This window comes from Nannospalax galili, unplaced genomic scaffold (genome assembly GCF_000622305.1).
Source record: "Nannospalax galili isolate Female #2095 unplaced genomic scaffold, S.galili_v1.0 scaffold1353, whole genome shotgun sequence".
NCBI lineage: Eukaryota > Metazoa > Chordata > Mammalia > Rodentia > Spalacidae > Nannospalax > Nannospalax galili.
In genome coordinates this window covers 140,561-167,550 of record NW_008333501.1, presented here as the reverse complement: position 1 = coordinate 167,550, position 26,990 = coordinate 140,561, and the positions used below count along the sequence as shown (strand labels likewise).

The 26,990-nt window shown below is 47.0% G+C and overlaps 1 protein-coding gene across 3 annotated transcripts in view; it reads left to right on the top strand.

Annotated features, from left to right (window-relative positions):
- The window catches only part of Znf423 (zinc finger protein 423), a 250,663-nt gene that overhangs the window by 131,101 nt on the left and 92,572 nt on the right, over window positions 1-26,990 (top strand). For all 3 annotated transcript variants that reach the window (XM_029561200.1, XM_008828300.1, XM_029561201.1), the window contains one exon: window positions 1,214-1,298. In XM_029561200.1, coding sequence (XP_029417060.1) covers window positions 1,214-1,298 — 85 coding nt within the window. The remainder of the gene's footprint in view (window positions 1-1,213; window positions 1,299-26,990) is intronic.

The following is a 26,990-nucleotide window of genomic DNA, read 5'->3' as shown; positions in this document are numbered from 1 at the left end:
AGGGTCTCCCTGTAGCCCCAGCTGTCCTGGAACTCACTATGTAGACCAGCCTGGCCTCGAACTCACAGAGATCCACCAGCCTCTGTCTCCTAAGTGCTGGGATTAAAGGCATGCGCCACCATACCTGGCCAATTTCTTCTTCTTTTTCTTCTTCTTTCTCTTTTTTTTTTTTTTTTTTTGACTACTTCTAAAGGCAGCTGATAGCAGCCTCTGTGTGTTGGAAGCCAGCTACAGAACACATGGGGATATATGTGTCCAGGCAAAGGAGGAATTTCTGAGCCACCCTTGAGCACCAGAGTTGTTGGGAGCAGTGTCTCCTTGTCCGCCACATTGTTCTTAGGTTGGGTCAGTGGATGAAGAAAGTTATTGGACGGGTAGAAAGGAGGATGGGTGGGTGGATGGAGGCTGGGTGGACAGGCAGAAGGGTGGGTGCAGTTACGCACAGATGGGAAAATAGGAAGTGGATGTGTGGAGGCTGAGGCATGAGAAGATCAGAGGATTGATGAATGGGTGTGTGCGTTACTCAGACTTTTTCTGACAAATACCCAAGAGAAACAACTTAGGGCAAAGAAAGATTTATTTTGGTTCTCAATTTCAGAAGTTTCAGTCCATGGTTTCTTGGATCTGTATTTCTGGATCCTGTAGTGACTTAGAATGTCATGATGACAGGAACGTGTGCCAAAGGCTTTTCACTTCTTGGTGGACAAGAAGCAGAGAGGGGACAGGGGCAGGATACATCTTTCCAGGGCTGCTCCCTGCTTCCTCTTACCTTACCTCTTATTATACAATACCACCACATTATGAATCCATCGAGGGATTACTCCATTGATTAAGTCAGTTCTTTGGGATCCAAGCACTTTTTCAAAGGTCACCAATGAGCCTGTAAGGGGTGTATTATGCTCAAACTGGGATGGTAGGAGTGCTTGCAGATGGATGGGCGACTTTGTAGTTTCCTCAGCTGCTGAGAAGATTGACCTTGGCAGTGAGCAAAGTTGTCCCAAGTCCAGCAGAAGAGCAGCCCCTTGGAAGGTGGTCTGTGTCCCTTTCCCAGGCTGATGAGGCTAGAGTTGGAAGGAGGCAGGAAGAGTGTGGCTTGGAGATGCCCAGGAGGGGCCAAGCCACTCTGGGACTTGTTGAGCCAGGCTGGCGGGGAACTTGGTGTTCTTCCTGTCCTTGCCGGCCTCTGATTCCTTCTTCTCTGGTTCCCCAACAGAAAAAGACATACCAGTGTATCAAGTGCCAGATGACCTTCGAGAATGAGAGAGAGATCCAGATCCACGTTGCCAACCACATGATCGGTAAGAGCATGCCCTCCCAGCCCATGGGGCTGCTCAGCAGGGCTGGAAATTGGTAATTCTAGTCACCATTCCTCTACTTTTAGGATGGTGGTCGCTGTTTTATGACATTTCAGTGGGTGTCAAGATGGCAAGGTAGGAGTGCCTTTCCCACCCATGCCTTCCTCCACTCACTGCAGTCAAACTTTTGACAGCCTCTTCCATCTTCCAGCATAGATTTTTCTCCATTTCTGGGACACGTGCTTTCCAGTTGCTGAGCGCTCAGGGGCAATTATGCTTCAATTCCATGTGTCATGACATCAAATAGATTTAACTGCTTACATTTCCTCACTTTGTCAAAACAGAATGCTTGCAAAGATCGGCCCGTTCTCTTCCTGTTCCTCTTCAAGTGGATTTGGACTTTGGAAATCCAGGCTTTCTAGAAGGGGAGTTTTCAAAATTCCATAGCATTCACACACATGGCCCAACATTTCTAGGGAAGCTGGGACTTCTTCCTGACCTTTAGCAACTGGTGATGTCCTGGCTTGGAAGCAGGGACACAGCTGATGTGCTGGTGTGTAAGTAGACACAGGAGCTGGAAGGTCAAGAACAGCTTCTGGGTGTGAGGGGGTGACTGTGTTTGACAATCTGGGCCTCAGAAAGCTCCTGGAATATTGGTACCCTGAATCTTTCTTAGACACATTGTGATCATCTCCCAAATCCACAGGTCTGAGCGGGGAGATTCTTGTCTCAGAGAATCCTGACTGTGCTCCATCTCCACTTTTCTTCTTCCAGTATCTTTTCATTATCATCTTAACAAAACCCTTCATTGCATATGTTCAGAAACCTCATGTTTGTGTCTCTGAATCTGAGTACATCTTTTTAACCAGTATTCAGATCAAGAATGCTGGTTATTCCCAGCATCCCAAAGCACCACCTCTCTTGGCGCCATAAGTCTCTCCCTCACCAAAACGGCTGCACCCATCAAATATACTGCTATTCCACAGTGTATTTGATTATACCTGATTTTTGTCTTATATGAATGGAATCCTACTGCTTCTGCTGATGGTGCCTGGCACCCTCCTCTTTTCCTGTGACTGCCTCTGTTTGGGTGTATGCCTTCTCTTCAGGGTGGGCTCTCTCTCCCATCATGGGAACATGTCTCTGCGTTAAGTGTTCTCTTCATGGCTCTTCTGGGTTGTTTCACAGAGTACACTGCTGTGACTAGTGTGTTGTACATGTCTACTGGTGAACGTATGCATGTGACCTTCATAGGGATATAAGAATATAGAGATACTATGTATTATAGATAACATATAATGTATTATTTTATTACAAATGTGTCATACATTGTCCTAGTTTGTTCTTCATTGCTGTGACAAAATACTCTGACCCCTACCAACTTGAAGAGGAAAGGGTTTATTTAGCTTACATATCCCGGGTCACAGTTCATCTGGGAGCCCAAGGTAGGAGCTCAGGGCAGGAGCCTGGAGGCAGGAGCTGGAACACAGGCCATGGAGGAACACTGCTTACTGGCTTGCTCCCCTGGCCCCTGCTCAGCCCGCTTTCTTATACAACACAGGCCCACCTGCCCAGGGGTGGCACCACCCACAGTGGGCTGGGCCCTCCCACATCACTCATCAAGAAGATGCCCCTCAGATATGGCCACAGGCCAGTCCAATAGAGGCAATTCCCCAATGGAGGCTCCCTCAACCCAGGTGTGTCAAGTTGACACTAAAGCTATCCAGCATATACATAAATAGTGGGAATATGGGAACAGACATGGAATTGCCGGGTCACAGGCCACGCAATGTTTGCCCTCAGTAGACAGCAACACATAAATTCTCAGAGTGGATAGATGCATGTTGCCCCAGCCAGGGGTGTGAGACATCTGGCATGTCACCAACATGCTACATAGAGGGAGCTATTGCAAAGGTCCTCTTTAGCGGAGACGATGCAGGATGAGCACACGTCCCTTGGTCCCCACCCTGCTTAGGGGTTTGGGTGCCCAGAGTCCTCACTCACCCCTCGTCTGGTCAGCCTCTGTCTCCTGTAGTATGGAATTGCTCCTCTGAATGCACAGAGCCCTGGCCGTGTATGTGGTGGACTCACCAGCAGTGAGGGGATAGAAAGAGCCATGAAGGGCAGGTGGGCCAGGGAGCTTGGCCTGACAGGGAGATTGGTGGCTTTTTAATGTCTTCTGTCTAAAAGCCCCCACAAAGAATAAGGGAAACCGCCCTGTCAGTGGCTGGCTGTGAGAGCCGTTCCTCAGGAGTGCCAGGGAGGTGCAGATGAAGATGTCTAAAAATGTTTGCTTTTGTGGCAGGTGGCAACGTGGTTCCTGTTTGTAAGCACAGAGGGTGAGAGCCGGCTAATTGGACCGCGGTGATTTCAAAGGTGCCCCCTCCCTTCTCTCTTCCACCTCTCCTTTGTGCATGGTCTGGAAACCATGTGTCCTCAGGTGCAAGGCAAGAGCATCGTTCTGAACTAGAGTGCAGGGACTCAAAAGGAGGATGTGATGGGTCTTCAGCTTTGTGTGAGGACTGGGCTTCTCTGGGAAGCATCTGTCTGGTGGCTGTCCGGACAGAGCCTCTCACCTACACCTGCTTGCAGCACTGCGGCCTGGCCTGCTGCCTAGGACATGTGGGAGCAGGTGGCCTAGGCAGCAGCAGCACAGAGCAGTGGTTCTCAGGGCCAGAGATGTCACAAGTCCTCCAGGCTGGGGGTCTGACGCTGATGTCTGTGAGCCGGGTCGGGGTCCAGGTAGTGCCTTACCCTCTCCTGCCCTTCCAGTTTCAGGCCATTGTTCCTCATCACCCTGACCCATCAGAGGATATTAATGGAGTAGGTACTGCATGGTGAGAGCTATGTAACTTCTGGAGGCCTTTGAGGGTAAGATGGCCACATAGCAATTTTTTTTTTTTTTTTTTTTTTTTGAGCCCGATGGCCTTGAACTCACAGAGATCTGCCTACCTTTGCCTCCCAAGTGCTGGGATTAAAGGCCTGCACCACCACACCCTGCTGTCACATAGCATCTTGTAGAAGACACCGCATGCAGGACACAGCTGTACAGCGAGGCTACTCTGAGAAGGATGCCTAGCCCTGAGACATGCCAGGCCCTCCACATCAACACTTGTCCCTATCTTATAGATAGATGGGCCTGGGCTTGCAGAGGCTCAATAACTTACCTAATGCCTTACAGCTGGTGGGCCAGGTAGGCAGGTCAGACAACAGCCAGGCTTTCTTCAGTGTGTCTGCAGCTCCTGCCAAGCCTGTGGTAGAAGAGGCTGCTGGCCTCTGTAGGGAGGCAGACAGGCATCCAGATCAGTACTGCACTGATGTTAATGCTTCCATTTCAGGGAACCCTGGATCAGAGAGGCCTGGGCATTGAAGGATGGAGAGGGGTGCTCTCTGTGGCAGGGCTCTCTCTACAGAAGTCCACATGGGAGGAGGGCTCTTTAATGTTACATTGTTGCTTGGCCTGAAGGTCGGGAATCAGCCCTTCAGAGGAACACTGTGGGGTGAACAGAACTCAGGAACAGGCAGAGTGGAGGAGCTCTAGGGTCTGTGATGGAGGCAGTGCATGCTCACAACACTGTGGTAATGAGGATGGGGAGGTACAGTCTGGGCCATGGCCATAACTGTCAAATGATGGCGCTTGGATTTGGACTTACCCTGTAGGCTGGGGTCCATCTTTCGGGTCCTCTTGGCTGATATTTTTGTTGGCTTTTCTTGAAAATCCAGAAGAAGTAGCACTAGGTTTTACCTTCACACAGGCAGAGCCCATGGGAGCAAGCAGCAAATGTTCCCAGTGGGCAAGGCATGTGTTCCTCCCAGGCGCCATAACCCCACCAGTGCCTGCAGGGTGCTCTACAATGCTGTATGGCTCATCTGGGTCCCCAGCCTGGTCCCTGCAGACCTCAAATACTAGGGAGCCATTGAAGGTTTTAGAATAGGGCATGCCCTGAACTGAGCTGAGAGTTTTACAAGGACCAATCAGAAGGCTGGGCTACAGGGGAACGAGATGGGAAAAGCATGTAGTCCTCCCTGCCTGTTGGCTTCCAGTGGTAAGGAAGATGGGGCTGGAGGTGGTGGTAGGGAGAAGCACAGATCAACATTTGTCTGCTGCTGTGTGCAGAGACGAGGTGTGGCACAGGAGACCTGCGTTCAGGTTGCAGTTCCAGTAAATCTGCCGAGCCCATTGTCTTTAAGGGACTCCTGCTAAATGACCCGAACCCAGAGTAGCTGCTCTGAAGCTGGTCCCAGAAACAGTTCCCCTTAGTGGCACCAAGGGGACTGGGGGTGGAAGTGGCACCATTCAGCTTGGTGGCCTTCTTGTAAAGTTGGGGTACTCAAGGGTCTAAGACGGACTCCTAGGGGATTCAGGCTGCTGGACACCTCCCCTGGGCTGTTAAACTGTCGTTTTGATAGTGGGAGGCGGAGGGGGCTGTCTGAGTGACTTTACTACCTGGAGACACTGGATGTTGGGATGATTCTAGGTGCCTGCCCTTGTAGGCACTTTCTTACATGCCTCCCAGTGCTGCTGGGTGGGAGGGCTTTGGATCTGCTGGAAACAAGGGTCTTCAGAAGCTTTTCAGCATAGGGTCACTTTTGAAATCCCTGTCCTCTTCCTAGGTCTGTTTCAGCTTTTTAGACAGCTTTAGATATCCCCTTCCCCACAGACACATCAGAAACCTAGAGCAGTATACAGCTCAGTTCTGTGGCCTCCTTCCAGATGACCTGATCCCAGCTACCCCTTCCCACCACCTGTCACAACTCCCAACCTCCCCAGCCCTACTCAGAGCTCTAGAGGAAGACCCCTCTCATCTCTTTTGGAAAATGGGTCTGCAGCAGGGCTGGCACTCAGGGGGCTGAGGAAGCTGTGGGGCCAGTTACTTCAGTCGCCTGTCCTCTTTGTTTGCCAGTGGAGGTTTGACCTTCTGATGCTTTGGGATGGGGACATGTAATAAAGGGTGTCTGGACAAAGGTTCTGAGAACTTGTCCTTGACGTGACAACTTGCCCTTGAGATGAGAAACTTGCCGTGACCCAGAGTGGCCCCAGGGGGATGACTTGGCCCTTGGGTCCCTGGACATTCTTATTCAGGGCCTCATGGGTTGCTGGGGGAACCCCAAGGAGGTGAGCCTGGAAAGGAATAGTCCTCAGGAATTCTCAGGATCATTTGCCCTCAGTGTCCTTGGACAGTGGTTATAGCCAGGACCAGGCTTTCCCCATGGGGCATTAGTCACGTCCTGGCGGTCCCTGTCCTTGGGTACATGTTAGGGGCTGGGTAAGACAGGAAGAGAGGAAGGAAGTATTTGGAAGATCAGCCCCTCCTTACTCCTGCTCAGGCTATCCTTCTGGAGGGGGCTGTGTGTGTGTGTGTGTGTGTGTGTGTGTGTGTGTGTGTGTGTGTGTGTGTGTGTGAGAGACAGAAAGACAGAAGCAAGAGAGATACAGAGATGGAAAATCACAGAGAGACAAAGGCAGAGAGAAGAGAGACACAGATGGAGGGAGAGGGTTTGACTTCTTTGCCCATCTTTAGAGGTGCATCCCTGGTGATATACCTAGTGCCTGGCATCCTTAACCCATCCTTCTCGCTGCCCCTTGGAGGCCTGAGAACCCCTACCCCACCCCTGCCCCCGAGGGCCCAACCCTCAGTATTTTGGAAGAAAGTCTTGGTTGGTCCAAGGGGATGTTTTGGGTTGGGCGTCAGTGTCTCCTCCTCATACCAGGGAGATACAAAAGTCACATCAAGCAGGAGAGTATAGTGGGAAGGCGAAGGAAAGGTTCCCGGCCGGCTCTGTAATAACCTCCCGAACCTCTGTTCACCTCAGTAAGTGATGAAATGTCTCTTCTTCTGGAGACTGTGTTTTGGCTTCTGGATTTGCTCTGTCAGAGTAACCAGCCTGAACACACAGTTGGCAATCCAGTCACCTCCACCTTGCCAGCCAAACCTGCCAACCATCTTTCATAGCCCTTACAGAAGAGAAAGTAGGCAGGACTCAGTTTCTCTGACTGAACCCCTGTTGGTACATTCCAGGAAGCTGTTGGCCGAGCACTCTGGCCCATGGAAAATTCCATTATTGTAATTTTTAGCGCCCCCCCCCCAATTCCTCGGATATGTGTGCTGTTTTCAAGAGGAGGAAAGGGGTCTGTGGTTGGGGTTTCCCTTCATGGGGTAACCTCATGTTTAGCAAACCTGATGAGAATTTTCTGTGTAGGCTCTGAAGAGTTGCTGGCTCAGCTGGAGAGATGGTAACTGTGAGTTCACTGTAATGTTTCAGTACTCAGGGACCTGAGTAGTCAGGTACTCAGAGGACAGGCATGTTGGTAGATGTGGGTGTGCTAGGAAGGCTTCCTGGAGTTGACAACATTGAGGCTGAGAAGTAAGGTGGGAGGGGTGTCAGACAGAGGAAGAAGTCTGTCCAGGTCACAGGAAGGAGAGGCCAGCAGTGGCTGCAGGGCATTAGCAGACAGAGCTGCAGAGAGAGCAGTGAGGCAGGTGGGTGGGTGGGGCACTGCTTAGAAGTCTGGGCGGAGGGAAGACGTTAGGAGCCACTTCGCGTTCTTGGGTGCCTTGGTCCTGACGATGGGTGGAAGATGGTATTGTGCTAGAACGGGAGTATTAGGGCTGGTAAAGTAGATAACAAAGCTGACAGTGACCAGTTGTGTCTGGTAAAGCTGACCAAATGCAGTGTCCTTCAGTATTGGTGTGTGCTGACACGCTGAGCTCTGTGACACCTCATTTAGAGGTTCTGTTACTACTCCCCTTTTCTTCATGGAAACTGAGGGGTGTAAGGCAGAGATCCAGACTCAGGCCACAGGACTAAGAACCTGCTCCCTAGACCCCTGTTCTCAAAGGCTCTTCACACTTGGTGAGTTTGAGTGTATGTGTGAGTTGGCCTTGCCTGAGATGCTGGATCTGAGTGCTGGCATCAGGCTGACCACGGATCCTTGGGCAGGGAGTATAACAGGAAGCTTAGGCATGAGAAGTGGATTGGGGCATTAGCACGACGGTGGGGGCACCTTTGAGAAGTGTGAACGTGAAGAGTATGTGCTATCTGGGCATAGAGCGACGTGTTCTTGGGAATGCTGTTGGGTCACAGTGTGGAAAAGCACAAAGAAGCCTAGGAAGGAGGCAGCAGAGGTCTTGCTGGCCTTGGCACCAAGTCATTATGCTGTGGATGTGAACAGGATGGGTGGTGGAGGCAGAGGGAAGAGTTAAGGGACACCAGCAATGTCCTCTGCTCTCTCCAGGTCCTGGTCTAGGACGGGAGGGTGAGAAGTCAGCTGAGGAGTCCGGAGATCCAAGAAAGTGATCACATTCTTCACAGGAGAGACCAGAGGGTGTTTTCTGTCCAAGGGGAGTGCTCCAACAGGCAGGAGAAGAGGCAGGGTGGACATGAGGGGGTGTAACTATGGATGGCAGAGGACAGGCCCAACACTATCTTTCATGGATCAGCTCATAAGCACGGCCCCCTCTTTTTCTTCTCTCGTGCCCCCACAGGCTTGGTGGTTCATGGTACTGAACCTTTTTGATATCCTTTGTGGTTGTTCCACTGCTTGGCAGCAGCTGATACACAAACAGTTTCCTTTGACTGTGCTTCCTGTCGATACTTACAGGGGTGAAGAGAGAGAAAGACAGATGTCAAGGGTTCTGTGGTCAGTGATGGCTCCAGGAGCCTGGTCTCCTGAGCCCTGAGCACCCAGTGGACATCAGAGCCTTACGCTGGTTCTGATAACTGGCCGTGTCTCCCTTCCTGGTGGGGGAGAATGGGTCGGACCCTTGTAGCAGTTGGTGTTGCCCTGGCTGACTAGCCTTGTAGTGTTTTGCCTGGAGATGTTCTCAGCTCAGCTCATCCACCTGGGAAGAAGGGAAGTGAATCCCTAATGACGCACAACATGGCCTTGTGAGCTTGGGTTGCAGTGAGAACCCAGGCCGCTGGTAGCAGCTTTTCTAACTAGGATCTTAGAATGTGACTGGTTTGAGTCTATTTTATAGAGTTTTACTAAGCATCAAAAGTTTACTCAGTCTGTGGAGGTGTGAATAGTCCTGAAAAGTGGGGCTTCACCAGATGCTGAGTGCCACAGTGAAGAGAGAGGGGCCACTGCAGGCAGAGGCTCGGGGTCGCCTCTGTGTGCTTCACTTCTCCCTTTACAGAATGTCCCTGCCTGAGTATGGAGTGGTTCAGGTAGAACTCTTGGTGGTAATTCAGGAGAACATACTATTGGTTCATGTCACAGACAAGTCTGGGCATACATGGGTACCGGCTTCAGGTATGGTTGAATCCAGGGACTCCAACAAAGTCGGCACCTGCTCCCAACCCCATCCACCCCTCTCAGCTCTGCTTTCCTTTCTAGGCTCTGAGGTACAAGATGACAGCTCACGGTCTCAGCAGAGAGGGGCATGTGTTTCTGCCTTAGCAGCAAAGATCTAAGGGAAGGAGACTGTTTTCAGGAGGTCCTGAAGCTGCCCCTCAGCCAGTCACTGTAGCCAGGCAGGTGGATAGGTTGTTTGATGTGGCTGGAATGATCTGCCTGTTCTGGAGTTATCACCCTCAACAGTGGGGAGAGTATCCTAGAAAAGAAAGAAGGCATCCATTTCCATGAGAGAGGGGGCAGTGTATGGTAGATACTCATCTCACAAGTTGGAGTCTGTTTAGAGGATTAAACTTGTTAAGGTATATACAAAAGACCTGCACACTGCCTGGCACATGTGAGACACTGCCATTACAGTAAGATTACCAGCCCCCGTGGAAGGAACTGAATAAAGGCACCAATAAACACACATGGCAATTCTGATAATTCTGATGGAGTCCTTATCTCAGGAAGACAACTGAGCCCCTCTGTGGCCTTGCTAAGCCTGCATCTCAGACCCCAGCTCAGAAGCTCACAGGTTACTGCTATGGTCTTCCTGGAGGGTCCTGCCAGTCTCCTGGGGGCTGGGCTTATGGGACATACCCAGAAGGCATGGCTCCAGACAAATGGTGCTTGGTTGACTTCCTCCTTCATACCGCAGCTTTGTTTTGTCTTGAACAACTGCTGTGAGCTGGGCACCAAATGTAGATGTCACAGCCAACGAACTGTCCCTCACATTCCAAGGTTAGAGAAGAGCCAGGTACAAATACATGTTGAACAAGAAAGCTCATGAGAACTCCTAGTGATGATGTCCTCCTTGTGGGAAGGGACCTTGGGTTGAGAGCAGAGTCTCATCTGTGAGTGTTGTGGGGTTTGATACAGTGTGTGACTTCCCAGGACCTGGACCTGGACCTGGACCTGTGCTGTATGCCTTTCTTTGTGAGGAAAAGGTGATGCTAGGTGGGAGCAGTTCTGGTGAAAGCTTGGGTTGGCTGGGGGTTAATTGGGGGATGTCCCTGTGTCTATGGATCACGGGATTGGGCTGCCTGGCCCTTGCCTTCCGGGAGCTTAGACACCCTGTCTCTGAACCTTGATGCCCACTTTGCTGAGGCCATTCACACAGGGCCTGGTTCGCCAACATCTCATACACGTGCTGCCTCAGTGGCACTCCTATGCCCGTTCCCTGGCCTCCCTCTCCTTGTCTTTTTCTCTCCCTGCCTCTTTCTGACCATAATGCTCAATTCCAGATTCCTCCTGGCTCACCCATCCCTCCTAGGCTTTCGGAGTTAACAACTGAAATGACAGGATGGCTAGTTAATAGTTTGCTCAGAATAAGTATGGTCAGTGTTCCCTATCTACAGCTTCTGCTCCTTCAGATGCACACAAGCATGGGTCAAAAATGGGGGAAGAACGTATTAGCATTTTCTCTGTCCCCTGTTCCACTATGTTCCATGATGGTAACAGTATGCACAAGACCCGTGCTGACTAAATCAAGCGAAAACCCAGCATAGGACATGGGGAAATGAGCAACAGGCTCCAACCTTAGCCAAGGCACCCTTGGCAAATTTACTGTGGGGTGAGGAGAGTAGATCTTCTGTAAGAGAGTGACTCTGGATAGGCTGACAAGACTCCAGTGGATGAACTTGCACCCAGGGACATCTGGGTACAAATGCTTGACTGGATAGAACTTAACATATGTGACAGAATGCATGAAATCTGGTGTGGGGAGGTTCTGTGGGGGGCAGGGAAGGGGTCTAAGTTTGATTAAGATCTATTATATGAAGGTGCACAAAACTCAATAAAATGTCAGTCAAAAAAATGGGGGAAGAATTGCAAGGCAGAAAACAACTATTTCCATAGCATTTTCATCATAAGTAATTCAGAGGTCAAGTGTGTAGGATGTATGGAAATACTGCACTGCTTTATATTGGGCTGGAACATCTGTGTGTTTTGATATCCATGAGGGTCCTGGAATCAGTTCCCTGAAGATACTGAGGAACAAGCATATGTCTACAATATTGCATGGATATACTTTAAAATTATTTGTTGTTGTCTGAATTTTAAGTTTAACTGGCCTGAAAACTTTGTGCTCTCCTTACTGTCTCTATACCTTAAGCCAGTATCTTAAGAGGCAAAGGACTGACCCTTCCCCTTGCTTTTAATGCTTCTCCTTCTTAGTCTTTATTGTTTTCCATTAATTCTGTATTTGCACACAGATTCACAGGGATGTCGCCCATGCATTTTACCCAGTTTTCCCTGAAGGTAACATTCTGCAAAGCTAGGGAACAGTTTCACAACTGGGATATTGCTGTTGATTTGGTCAAACCGTGAGATATTTTTATGGTCACAAGAATCCTTTGTTGCCCTTTTGTAGCCAAGGTCACTTTCCACTTCCAGCCACCCCTTCCTTAACCCTTGGAAACTGCTGATCTAGTCTCTATTTCTGTAATTTTTTCATTTCTAGAATGTCACTTAAGTTATGTTGCATGTAAATCTCAATTATCTTTGGAATAAATATGTCTGTGTGTGTGGGGGGTGCAGCTATTGGGTCTGTAGTACTTGCACATCTGACTTTTTAAGAACAGACAAATATTTCCAGAACTCTTGTTTTCACCAACAATGTAGGGGAGCATTTCTCCACAGCCTTGCCAGCATTTGCGCTGCTGCTTTTTAATATATATATATATGTATGTATGTATGTATAATACATATTTTTTAATTTTAAAAAATATTTTATTTATTTTTTTTAATTTTATGTGTATGAGTACATTGCCTACATGTATGTAAGTGCACTTGTGTCATGCAATGTGCAAGGAGGTCAGAAGAGGGCATTGGCTCACCATGGAACTTGAGTTATGGACAGTTGTTAGCTACCACATGGGTGCTGGTAATCAAATCCAGGTCCTCTGCAAGAGCAGCAAGTGCTCTTAACTTGAGCCATCTCTCCAGCCCCAGCTGTCACTGTTTTTAAAAAAATCATGTATTTTTATTGATTCTTTCAGAAGCTCATACAGTGTATTTTGATCATATTCAGATCCCTTCCCCCATCTCTGCTCAGATCCACTCCCACCTCCCTACTACCAGCTCTTCCCTTTCGTCCTTTTATTATTTTTTTTGGCCCATTGAGTCTGATTTGTGTTCCCAAATTGCTTTTGGGTGTGGGTCGATTCCCCCCTTGAGCCTGGTCAACCTACCTGGTGCTATCCCCTTAAAGAAAACACTCTCCCCCTCCTCTCAGTTATCAATTGCCAATAGTGGGGCTTCTTGTCCTCCTCCCTCTGTCACTGTATCTTCTTTGTTTTAGTCACTCTAGTGGGATGTAATGATAGCCCATAGTAGTTTGAATTTGCATTTCTCTAATGACTAGTGGTGTTGAAACATCTTTTTTATGGGTTTATTTGCTATATGTTTATTCTCCTTGTTGGGATGTTTCTTCATATCCCTTTGTCTTTTTTTCTAATTGGATTGTTGTCATACTCTGAGTTTTAAGAGTTCTTTATATGTTCTAAATACTAGTCTTTGTCAGATATGTGGTTTTATCAATGTTTTCCCGTAACCAGATCTTTTATAAAGCACAAGCTTTAATTTTTATGAAGTCTAATTTAGCAGCTTTTCCTTTTAAGGATTGTGCCTTTGGTGCCAAATCTAAGAACTTTTTGCTTCACCCCAAATCCCCAATGATTTTCCCTTACTTTATTTTTCTAAAAGTTTTGTAATTTTGTATGTCTTATTTTCATCCATGATCCATTCTGTGTGTGTGTGTGTGTGTGTGTGTGTGTGTGTGTAATTGCACCCAGGTCCTCATGCTTGCTAAGCACTCTACTACTCAAACCCAACCCTTTAGTTTTTTTTATTTTAAATACAGGGTCTTACTGTTGTAGCCCTGGGTGGCCTGGAAATTGCTATGTAGATCAGAGTGGACTTGAATTCACAGAGATCCACCCACCTCTGCCTCCTGAATGCTGAAATTAAAGGCATATGCCACCAAGCACAGCCCTTTGAGTTCATTTTTACGTAAAATGCTCCTGTATTACTTGTTGGAAAGGCTGTTATTATTATTTTTGCACCTTTGTTGAGTACCAGTTTGTCATAATTTATGGGTCTGTTTCTGGGTTCTATTGATCAGTGTGTCCGTTCTTCTCTTAGTAACATAGTCATGATCACTGCAGCTACAGAGAAAAATCTTGAAATTGTGTAGACTAGTCCTCTTATTATTTTTTTCTAAATTGTTCTAGCTGCTCCAGTTCCTTTCCTTTTCAGATAAATTTTAGGATAATCTTGTGTATACCTATAAAAATTCTTGCTTTAATTTTGACAGGAATGTGTTAAAATGTGTGTTGAGAAGGGTTGTAATCTCTACTAGTTAGATTTTCCAACACATTAAAATGGTGTATCTTTATATTTGGATCTTCTTTGATTTTTTTTGTCAATATTTTTTAGTTTTCAGCAAATTATACCTGTATAGGTTTAAATAGATTTATTTAAATATTTTACTTCTTGCTTTTTACAGCTATAAACTATATTATATTTTTATTTGGGTGTCTACATGTTTGTTAGTCATATTTAGAAATAGAATTGGCTTAAATTGTTTTATTTTTGAGACAGAGTCTCGTTACATAGCTCAGGCTAGCCTGGAACTCTTGGTCCTTCTGCCCCTGTTGCCTGAGTACTGAGATCACAGGCGTATGGCACCACACATGGCAATAGTTGGCCTTTGAATGCTAAGTTTTGTCTCCTTAGACTTTGCTCACTTCACTTGGCTGTCTGATTTATGGGATTTTCTACACAGTCATGTCATCTATAAATAGTGAGAATTTAAAAGATTGATATCGATATTCTTTTTATTTACTTTTCATACATTATTGTTCTGTTTCACACTTGCAACACTATGTTGAGTAACATTGAAAAGGGTAAGTATCCTTATTTCTGATCTTAAATGAGAATGCATTCTTTTCTTTCTTAAATATTTTAATATATTTATTTTATGTGTATGAGTGTATTGCCTGCAAATATGTGAGTACACCCGTGTTGTGCAATGCTACGGAGGTCAGAAGAAGGTTTCGGATTCCCCTGGAACTGGAGTTAAGGACGGTTTGTAGCCGCCATGTGGGTGCTGGGAATCGAACCTGGGTCCTCTGCAAGAGCGGTCAGTGCTCTTAACCACTGAGCCAACTCTCCAGCCCCTCCATTTTCTTTTTAACCATTAAGTTAAATATCTGTTATAGGTCTTTTGCAGATACTCTTTTGCAAGTTGAGGAAGTATCCCTTCTTCTGTATTCCTATCTAGTCATTTAAATAAAATGTATCTAGGCTGGAAAGATGGCTCAGTGGTTAAGAGCACTGGCTGCTCTCACAAAAGACCCAGGTTTGAATTCCAGCACACACAGGGCAGCCAGCAACCACCCACAACTCCAGTTCCGGGGGATCTGACGCCCTCTTCTGTCCTCCTTGGGCACTGAATGACCTGGGTGCACTCACATACATCCAGGAATAACACTCATACACATAAAATAAAAATAAATACCCCCCCAAATTAAAAAACCTGTATCTTTTGCTACAAGCATGTGTTTTTCTTCATTAATTTGTTAACATGGTGGTTCATAATGATGATTTTCTAGTAAGTATCGAACCAGCCTTGTACCTTTGTCATATCTCCTACTTGGTCACAGAAAATGATTCTTTTTGTATATTTAATTTTATTTGGTACTATTTCATGAAAGATTTTTATGCTTGTATACATGGAATACTAAATTTTCTTTATTTTTTGTCCTGTGTTTGTTTGGTTTGTGTTGACAATACTAGCTTTGTAAAATGAACTGGGAAGTACTATTTATTCCATTTCCTGAAAGAAATTGTGTAGAATTGGTGTTGATTCTTTTTCAAACATCTATTAGAATTATCCAGTGAAACAACCTTGGAAATCTTCTTTTTGGAATGTTTTAATTTAATAATTCAATTTCTTTACTAGTGTAGGGCTATTCAAATTCATTCATATTGTGTTAGTTTTGGAGGTTTATTTTGCAAGGAATTGGTTTGTTTCATCTAAGTTGTCAGATGCGTGTGCCCTGTTCACAGTCCCTCATTCTTCTGAGGTCCTTAACAATAGCTTCACTTTCATGTCTGATACTGGTATTTTGTGACTTCTCTCCTTTTTCTCAGTCTCATTGGAGGTTTGTCAATTTCATTGATGTTTTCAAAGAACCATCTCTTTGCTTAATTGATTTCCCATTTTGTGGTTTCCATTGTTTGATTTCTGATCTTATCATTGTTCCCTGTCTTCTGCTTTCTTAAATTTATTTTGCTATTATTTTTCTAGGTTTTGAGGTGGAAGTTTCTTAAGTGGGAAGTTTCTTAATTTGAGACTTTATCTTTTCTGAGCACTTCGTATTATAAATTTACCATTTGACATTGATTTAGCTGTGCCTCTCAGACTTTGATGTAGTACAATTTTGTTTTTATTCAATTCAATATATTTATTTTGAGTGTGTGTGTGTGTGTGTTGGATGTGTTAGTGGTTTATGTGTTCATGTGTGTGCAGATGCATGTGGAAACCAGGGAGGGCATCAGGTGTCCTGCTCTACTGTCCTCTGCTTTGTCCCTTTTGAGAGATGATCCACCCTGAACCTGGGGCTAGGCTGATGGTCAGCAGACCCCATCAATCCTGCTGTCTCCACCCTTCCATAGTACTGGGTAGGGTTACAGGCACTTAATGGCCACACCTGGCTTTCTTAATGTGGGTGCTAGGAATTCAAACTGAGATTCTCATGCTTGCATAGCAAGTACTCCTTTCCACAGAGTCAACTCTTCAGCTCTAATTCAATATAGCTTAAAAATTCCTTTGAACATCCTCTTCGGCCCATTATTATGTGGAAATATGTTGTTCAAATGTGCAAGTATTTGGAACTTTTCCCATTATCTTTGCATTATTAATTTCTAACTATATTCCATTGTGATTAGAAAAATCACTATGTACGATTCTAATTTGTTCTCTCCCCTCTCTCCTTTGCTCCCTCCTTTCCTCTCTCTTCCTTTCTTATCTCACTATATAGCCCAGGCTTGCCTCAAACTCTTGATCTTCCTGCCTTGGCCTCCTAAGTGCTGGGATAAAAAACATGCACCACAACACCCGGCTTGATTTCAGTTCTTTGAAATGTGTCGACATTTATGACTCATGATACACAGTCCATCTTGCTGTGCATTCTTTGGGCACTTGAAAAGAAGGTGTATTCTGCTGTTGCTTGGGGTAGTGGTGGTGGTGAAGGTTTTATAAGTGTCAATTAAATTAGTCAACAGTGTTGTTGAATTCTTTAGTATCTTTGCAGATATTTTGACTTGTTCTGTCCGTAACTTTTTCTTTTTTAAACATTTTATTAATCATTTTTATTTTATGTGTATGCGTGTATTGCCTGCATGTATGCAATGCCTGCAGAGGACAGATGAGGGTGTTGGATCCCCTGGGACTGGAGTTGTGGACAGTTGTTAGCTGCCATGTGGGTGCTGGGATTCGAGCCTGGGTCTTCTGCAAGAACAACCAGTGTTCTTAACCTTTGAGCCATCTCTCCAGCCCCCTGAAAGAAGTTTTTGAAATGTCTCACTATCATTATAGATGAATCTGTTTCTCCTGTTGTCCATATTACTTTGTACTTCATTATTTGCAGCTATTGTTTGCTATATCACATTTAATTTTTCTTTCCCTGTGAATTGGTCATTTATCATCATATAATTGTTCTTTTCTTTTTCTGCTAATTATTTTTGTTCTGAAGCCTACTTTAGGTAATATATCCCTTCTGCTTTCTTTTGATTAATGTTTGTCAAACAGCTCTACCTTTACTATCATTTCAGTTTCAACATGCTGATACTATGTTTTAAGTGAGTTTCTTAGACAGTATGTAGGTATGTCCCTTTCCCCCAGTTTGTCAATCTCTGTATTTTGTTTTTATTTTAATTTGTATGTATATTTTAATTTAGTTTTGTGCATTTCATAGAAATATCTTAATGATCTTTCTGTCCCATTTCCCATCCAGACCCCCTCCCAGACAATCTCTATTTTTTAATAATTTACTTAGGCCATTTATATTTAATGTGACCAGTGATTATGTTAAGACTTTACCATTTAATATTATGTTTTATTTGTTTCTATCTGCATTTCTGTATTTTTTTCTTCGTTCCTGTGAATGGCTAGACAGTCTTCATTAGTTTTATCTCTAATTTTTTGTTTCTTTGTATGGTTTTTTGTGTGGGGGGGGTATGTGTGTAAGTGTTTGAGACAGGGGCTCTCACTGAACTGGAAGCTTATAGGTTCATCTATATTGACTGGCTAGCAAGCCCCGGAGATCTGAAGTCAGGTCCCCATGGTTGCATGGGAGGCACTGTATCACCTGAGCCATCTTCCTAGTCCCTATATGACTTTTCAAGTGGTTATGGTAAGTATTACATTGTACACATATCACTTATCAGATACTGTTTGTGTCATTTTAGAAGTTCAGTTGAAATGTAGAAAACATTACCTTACACAGTTTTTATTATAAGCATCTTAATTATTTCTTCTATATTTCTAGAACTATTATCATCATTAAAATTTAGTTTTACAAGTATAATTTAGAAAACTCAAGAAGTGGAGGGAAATCAATGATATCTTCCTCCTTTGTTAATATCCCATCTTTGTTCATTCCCTTTCTGTCTAGTGACCTTCCTTTAGCCATTTAGTAACACAAGGTCTTCTGGTGACACATTTTCCTAGGTCCTTCTCTCTGGGACTGTCCACCTGCCTCTGCCTCCCAAGTGCTGGACTGTTACTTTTCTTTTGTGACAGAATCCCTGGCAGAAGCAACTTAAGAGAGAAGGGATGTGTTTTGAGAGGGTGCAATCCAAGGTAGGGGGAAGGCATGGTGGAATTTATGGCATGGGACACAATTTGCAGCTATGGGGGGGTGATTCTCAGGTGGTCGTCAGGAAGTAAAGAGTGCTGAGGCTGGAACCAGGGCTAGGCTATGACCCTAAGTCCCATCTTCCCAGCAGTCTGTTCCTCTAGCAAGATTCCACCTCCTAAACGTTCCAAAACAGCACCACCAACTGGGGACGAAGTGTCTAAGTACATAGCCTCTGGGGGAACATTTCACATTCAAACCATAACACAGGGTGAATAGCAAAAGAAATAAGCCCCTAAAATTCCACACTAAGACCCATCATAATCAAACTTCTGAAAACAAAGAATGGGAAAAATTTTGAAAGTAGAGAAAAATGGCACCTCACCTATAAAGGAAAATAACTCAAGCTTTAAGATGAAACAATGGAGACCAGAAGGAAATAGAACCTTTTATAAGTGTGGAAAGGAAAGGAACTGTTAACCCAGAGCTCTCTATCTGGAGAAAAGGATGTCAGTAATGAAGGGGAAATCAAACAAAATGTAACTAACAAATTCAGTTTCTTGAACAAATGTGTAATTCTTGCCAAATTTGGGATTATACAGTCAAAAATCAAGGCTTTTGTTGTTGTTTGTTTGAGACAGACTCTCACTATGTAGCCTCAGCTTGCCTGGAGCTCACTATGTAGACCAGGCTGGCCTTAGACTCACAGAGCTCCATCTGCCTCTGTCTCCCGAGTGCTGGGGTTAAAGGCATGCCCCACCATGCTTGGTGTTAAGTCCATTTTTTATTGCTATTTTTTTTAAACCCTGCTTTTCTTACCTCTTAGATTGCACAAATATCACAGTCCCATCCATCTCTGACATTGCTTATTTTTACATCTCTTCACTCTGCTTGTGCAAATTGTGTTATTTTGTGGTCGTTTCTGCCTTCCTTTTCACTAATTCTCTTTGTCCCCTCCCTTTTGTTAATTCTGTTCACTGAGGGTTTTCCAAGATTATACTTTTTAAAGTTTTCTATTTAGTGTTTCTGTTTAATATTTATTTAGTTGAGTGTATGGTGTATGCAGGCGTACATATTCATATGTGTGTGTACGTGTGCACGTGTGTGTGGAGGCCAGAGGTTGATGCCAAGTGTTCTCCTCCATTGCTCTCCACCTTATGCTTTTGAGATAGGGTCTCTCACTGAAACTGAAGCTTGCTGATTGGCTAGACTCTGACCAGCAAGCTCCAGGGACCCCAGTTCTGGGGTTGCAGACCTGCACCTCCATGCCTGGCTTTTTAAGTGGCTGCTGGGGATCCCAAGTCAGGCGCTCATGCTAGTGTTGAAAGCACATTACACACTGAGCCCTATTTAATGCTTCTTTGTATCTTCTGTGTCTTTAATGAGACTTTCTATTTTTCCATTTGTTTTAAAGATGTTCATAAATGTTGAAATCTTTTTTCATAGTGGATTCTTTAAATTCCCGATGTAACATCTCTACTATTTCAATCAGAGCATATACTGATTGATTTGTTTTTTCATTCAATCTGAAAACTTCTTGGCTTTTGATAGGATGGATGGAATCTTTGTTGCTGTTGTCTCTGGTAGCGCTGGGTGTTGAACCCAGGACCTGGTGCATGCTGAGCATGTATTGTTCTATGATGGAGCCCTGAGGATGGAAGCTTTCTGATTGAAGCCTTCATGTGTTGGATGTTATCTGATGAATCTTTGGCTCTCATTTAGACCTTCTGCCCCACCTGATTTCCTCACTCCAGGGCAGGAGAGTTACAGGTACCATCTCTACAGCCAGGTGTGGGAGCTCCAGTCTTCCCCCTCGACTGCCAACTGTTTTAGTACTGGTGGCAGAGCTCGTTCCCACTCCCCAGTTGGCCTCCCTGTCCCCAGGAGGGTGGGTAGCAGTTCCTACTGTTGGATGGGTGGCCATTCAGATCTCTGGGTGGCATCTGCCATAGGAGGAGCTTTGTTGCTCTTGGCAGGGGAACATCTTGGCTTCCCTTTTGGGCTTCCCTGGTGGATGGAGGAGGATGGAAAAGTACATCCATGAGAAGGATCCAGAAGCTGAGCAGGCAACCATGAGTGTCAGAAATGCTGTGGAAACACTGATTCCACAGCCACTCTCCTGCTAGCCTGTTGGGTGCAAGGGCTCATGGGGAACAGTGGAGCTGAAACCTGGATCGGTTCCAGGCTCTCCTCCTTCCTCTTCCTCTGCAGACGTGGAGAACTGTCTGCTGTGCTAGCCTGTCCCCAGTGGTCAGCACTATTGTACATGAAGCTCAGCAGTGCCATTGCGACGTGGACAGTAATGAGACCTTGTCCCTGCTCCCCACTTGGTCCTTTTCTTTCTTCCCACCAACCATTCCTCTGGTGTTTACATTATACCCCTGGAAGCTGATGAGTTCAACAGATTGGGATGGGGCCCTCCTGACTCATCAGGTGGGCTGCTACTGGGTTGAACCAGGTGCTCGGCAGGTGCAGACTGTTCCAGTGGGCCTGGTGTCAGATCACTGGTCCAACATGGGACCGGGAAGATGAAGGGAGCTCTCTTGCAGCTGAGGGCTGCAAGCTGTTGTGGGACTAAAGAAAGGAATACCAGACGTTCACAGGCTATATGGGCCTCTTGTTCCTTCAAGGGAGGGCAACTCTGGCATGAACAACACTTCACCGAGTTGCGCCCCCCCCCCTTTTTTTTTGGTCTTTTTGAGACAGGGTCTCCCTGTAGCCCCAGCTGTCCTGGAACTCACTATGTAGACCAGGCTGGCCTTGAACTCACAGAGATGTGGCTGCCTCTGCCTCCCTAGTGCTGGGATTAAAGGCGTGCGCCACTACGCCTGGCTGAGATGCCCATTCTTACCCGCCTCCCTCATTCCCAAGGCAGAATCCCAGGAAGTGACTGTGGCACGCAGCACTAGGGTAGATACTGGAAAGTCGGGATGTTTCTGAAATTGTGAGGCAAATGAAAACACGACAGATTGTTTTTTAAAGCATCAAATGCAAATTGTCAACATGAACATATTTCTGGACTTATCAGCCGAACGTGTGAATTAATTATGGACCTATTCTGAAGCAGTGCTGCCTTTAGACTACAGCAAGCCGCCCAGTCCTTGCTCTCTAGGAAGACGATTCTGCGGGCTGCTCTTTTGAAGCTTGGGGGTGATAGGTATGCAAAGGACTGGCACAAGCTGGTTTCCAGGAAACACTTAAGCCTGGCTCATCTGTCTCTAGCATCTTTGTCAAGACTGGGTTCTAAATATTACCATGCATAATAAAGAATGTGTAGCTTTAGCAAAACAAACAAAATTGAAAGAAGTTTCTACTGTCGGGTGGATGTGGTAGTACATGACCTTTTATCCGAGCACTGGGGAGGCAGAGGCAGGTGGATCTCTGTGAGTTTGAGAACAGCCTGGGCTGCATGGTGAGCCAGCCAGAGCTATTGAGACTCTGTCTCAAAAAAGAAAAAGTTTCTATTGATAACGTGAACCCTTAAAAGATACAGAAGTTGAAGTTCTCAGTCCCCCCACTGAGCCTGATTTATCATCTTACGTGTCTGAATTCTGTGGTCTGGTTGCCCTGTACAGCTGAAGTGATCAGGAAAGGCACACTTCACAGTGCAGCATCCTCGAGTGAGGTTTACAGGAGGGCTTTTAATAAGGAGTGCTTACTTCCTTAAAGGGAAAAACACCATTGGTCGTTTCCTGTATGAAAAGCTTTGCCTATCTCCACATGTACCTTTAAGACCTGTTTAACCAAGAAAAAGAGGGTTTAATTAGCATGCCACTGCAGACCATTTGGGGCTCTGTCTGTAGCATCAGGACCAGAGTCTGACTTCAGATGTCTGGTTCTGCATGCCCCCCACCCTCCTCCTAGCTGCTTGGCAGCTTCCCTCCCCATAGGAACTTGCTGCATGAGTTCTGCTCAAGGTTAGATGGCCTTTGTGTGTTCTGTACCATCTCTCTTAGAGTCATAAGAAACCTGTTTCTGGGATGGCAGGGACATTGCTCAGCCAAAGCCAGCAGTGACCCTTCTCCGTTTCCTGATGTCTCAGGGCCCTGTGGTCAGCATGTACCAGGCAATGGTGCAGGGGGAATATTTCACACAGGGTCCTTGTACCAGTTATGAAAATACTGCTATACTACCTACTGACCTGGAGTCCTAAGCCCCAGCCTGCAAGTCCTCCCTGGATGTTCCAGCCCTCTACCCAGGTCCCTGGGCTATCATACTGCAGCCAGGGCTGAGCTAGGTAGCTGAGGAGCCCCGAATGCTGGTTAAAACACTGTCTTATCAACCCTGCTCCTTATCCTGTCTGACACTTCTTTCTCTGCAGCAAGTGTTCTGAATTTGATCTGTGGGCTAGAGCTCTCTCTCATCTTCTCTCTCAAGTTGGCACATAATAAATACTTGTATAAATTTATAAGGCACACTATGCAGTTTCAACACGTGTGCATGTGTAAGGATCAAATCAGGGCAGTTGGCATACTCATCGATCAGCGTGTTCGTCACCTCCTGTGTTTATCAGTTGTTGGAAGCCACTCTGTTTCTTCCGGTTCACACCCACCACCTTATGCTCCGCCCCTACCAGCCTGTGCTGCCCAGGAGCCTAGAAATTGCTCTTTACTGCACAAGAGAGAAGCCCTGTGCGAGTGGGTTTGATGCTGCTCTGCCCCTGACCCGAGAGGACTGGGCTTCCCCCAGGGCGGTCACTCTAGCTGACATTCCCAGAGCCATGTCAGTGGTGGGAGCTGCACATACGGCAGTGATAGCAGGCCTCCAGCTCCATTCGGCACTCTGAGTTCCCTCCAGTACCCTGTAATGGGCTTGGTGATCTAGGGGTGCTTTCTTTTTCACCCCACCACTGGATGGAGGCTGGTAGATCCCTTTGGGGCACTCTGCTCTCCCTGCTCTCCACTCCCCCTGGTTCGACAGTTTGGGAAGTGTGGTCATTGGCACATCTGCCCTCCTTTGACTGCCTGGTGGTGACTATTAGCACTGACTGAAAACTGGCATATGTCAGTCAACCCTGAGTTGAGTGTCCACCACCTGTCAGCAGTCACCTTGGCCTTGAAAATGTCTGCTTATCAAAAGGGCAGTTTACTAGTGGTGGAGGGTGTGCTAGAAGGTTCCTTGCCTCCACTCACAGCTTTCTAGGGCTCAGGCAGGATAGAAGGCCTTATTTAGTGAAAAATACCATCTTGTTCTCCCAAGGGACAGTAGAGGGCGTGCTCTCTCTGTTTGAGAGGGGATCCAAGGGCTTCTCTTTCTGGAAGTAGGCAGGGCTAGGCTTGGTTCTATCTTAGGAGGCAGAGCTGGTATTCTCTGTTAGGAGCAGTATTTGGGTGGTCTTGATACTCTCCCGAAGCTAAGAAAGTCAGAACTAGAAGCTTCTAGACTAAGTGATCCATTTTAATTCAGAAAGTTGAAGCTCAGAGAGTAAAAGATGCTTGTCCGAGGTCACACGGCTCTTCAGAGATGACTGAATGCAGTCCAGTCCTGGCACCCCCAAGTTCTCTCTCTTTCCTCCTTCATTAAGTACTTGAGTATGCACAGGAACTCACTCAGCAAAGGTCAGAAAATGTCCTCTTGAGTGACAGTTTCCAGAGGAGGAGCCTGGGATTCTATGTAGCCAATAAGTAACCTCACCTTGCCTCCAGGACTTGTATCATCAGGAGGTCTGGGGAATTCGGTCCACACCATGCCTGCTAGTGCAGAGCTCAGAGCTCTGCGGGAGACTTTGAGCTGCTAAGGGACTCCAGAAATGAGGGCGGCAGATATGTCTCAGGTCATGGTCTCACGGCCCTGTCTTCCATGCAGGTTCCCTTGGGCTGCTGAATGAGCGGTGTCCCTGGTGGGTGGAATGTGGAGGGGGGTCTGCTATGCAGCTAGTGTTTTGTAGATTTCACAGTGAAGGTCAGGAAGCTCCACCCTAGAACTCCTGTTCTGCCCCTGATGTCGTTACCAGGTCTGGGCCACTTGTGTGCTAGCCTGCCCTGGTAGGTGGTCTGTAGAAGTCTTCAGCCCTCGGGACCCCTGGCTCCTGCCCATCCCAGCTGACCCAGCAGACTGATGAGGAGCCAGTGACCTCTGGTGCTCTGTGAAGTCCCTGTGAGGGGGTCAGTGGCGGGGACACCAGAACCCAGACTGTGGGGTGCTGACTGTGGCCCCATTTTCTGCCTGCCTGCCTGCATGTATTCTCTGACCTGCTTTTCAGGGAGTGAATCTTGCACTTCCAACCTGAGAAACAACCTGAGGAGGCCTGTGGGCCTTTGTTCCTCTCTGCTGGGTTTGTTTTGGAGGGACCAGGCTGGAGAGGGTGGGTAACTCTTGTGCCCTTGTCTGTCTCCAGGGCTCACCTAACTGTGCTTCTGTTCCTGCCAAGCCATAAAGGGACAATTCGCAGGGCGAGGAAGGCAGAAAGGCTGGATACCTTGTGGTGTTCACTCTCACATAAATAGTTCAGGAACGAGTCCCTTCTCCCAGTGTTGGGCATTGGCACAGCCCTGCCGCCCTCATACACGGAGGGGGATGGGCTTTGCAGTAGAAAATGCTCAAGAATTTTAAGATGGTGGTAGCAGGGAATTAAAGCACGTGTAAGGACTTTCTAAACTTGGCTTTTAACTTCCTGAAGAAACGTGTCACCTGTGTAGCATGCCCACAAAGTCAGTGGCTCCGAATGGAACCTTCCCCACTACTTCCCTCTTTCTGTTTGGCATTTCAGGGACCTGTTTCTCCAGGAAGCCAGGGTGCCCAGACATCATGTGCCCCCCCCCGTATGTGTGGGGGGGTGGGGGTGGGGATGCTTTCTGCTCTGTGGTACAGCTCACCAGCCAGCGGCTCCACTGCTAACCTTTGGGGTTTGCTCACAAAATAGAAATTCTTTGTAGGTCAGTTTGTCAGTAATTTTGGCAGCTGTGGGGCCACCAAGGGAATGAGCTTTGGTTCCCACTTGTCTCTCATGTTCAGTTTGGAGACTTTTGCGAAGCCCTTCCCCGGGAGGCCCGCTCACCCCTGCCGGAAATAAGAGCCGGTTTTTCTCTGACCTGGTTTTGAATCAAGTGAGGAGCGATTCTTGCATGCTGGAGACACACAGCCTAGGAGAAGGAATTTGGTCCACAGCTAGGGTGTGGGCCCTCCTGCAACACAGCCTCCAGCCTGGGCTGTGCTCCTCTCAGGACAGTCCCACTTGGAACTCACCTGTTCCCATGTGAGGTCCTAGCCCTCCTGGACCTCCCTGTGCAGGGCATGGTCTGCAAGCCTGTCTCATATTTGCTAGCACCCTGCACCCGGGCATGGTGCAGCCCTTATAACTTCCACATGGCATCAGCCTGCTTCTCAGAGCTAGAGCACATATGGGGGGGGGTGTCTTGTGAGGCTTACCCTACAGTAGGGGTGGGGTGGAACTGAGAGCTCGTGGTTAGGCTTGTGTGGCTGGGAGAGATCAGCTATCAGAGAGACTGACACTCAGGCAATGCAGAAATAGGTGTCCTGGAGTGGTCAGGCAGAGCTTCCTGGCTGATGCATCATTGAACTTAATTAACTGTGGCACCTCCCTTGGTCATTTTAGGGCCGCTATAGAGTGAGGGAAGAATACTTCATCACTGGTGCAGGACAGAAAACTGGATAACTGAGGCCCTGGGAGATAGCATGGTGGGTTAGAAATTCAATCCTGCCCAAACAATAATTGAGTACCACTGTATATAGACCTGAGTTGATTTTGATTTGGAAGACTCTGCAACCAGAGCTGAGATAAAGAGTGAGGACTGATCACCTGAGAAGAGGGTGAGTGCCAGGCAGGGAAGGAAGGGAGAGCCAGGGCCTGTGGGCCCGTGGGCGCCGAGGAGTCTCTCTGTGCCCAAGGCTACCTTCTGTTACCCTCTCCAGGAGAACAGGCTGATAGCTGATCACCTTTTGATCCTAAGCGTGAGGGTGGCTTTTCTAATCAGCCAGTCCCAGAGCCTGGAGCTTTCCCAGCCTGCTGGTACCTGGCCTGCACTGGCCCTGACCCATGCTGCCCATGCACACTCCTCTTTACAAAAAGTGCTGCCTCTCTGATGACAGTGCACTGTTCTCATCCCTAAGCCCCTTTGTGACTGAGCCTTCCCCTCCTGGGACCCCACCCCAAGTCATATTGCAATGAGCAGGCATCTCATAGTGGCCATGAGGGTGTGTGTGTCTGCCTTTGAGTTTTAGCAGGACAGTGGCCACGGTCTTATCGGCCACAATGACACCTACCTGCCAGGAGCTGAGCACTGGATCCTCACACTGCTCCTCAGAGGGCTCCCTGATCTCCCATTTTGTACTTGGGGGACACAGAGGTAGTGTCTGGTTGGAGGCCACACAGCCAGCAGAGCCAGCAGGTGTCAGTGCTGAGTTGGAGCCCAGGTGCTATGGCCAGCTGTGGCTGTGACTGCCATGCCACACACTCTGTGTAGCATGGAGCCTTGTGTGTGGAATCCTGGTTTGGACTGGTGATGCTCTTGGATCACGCTTTCAGTGTGT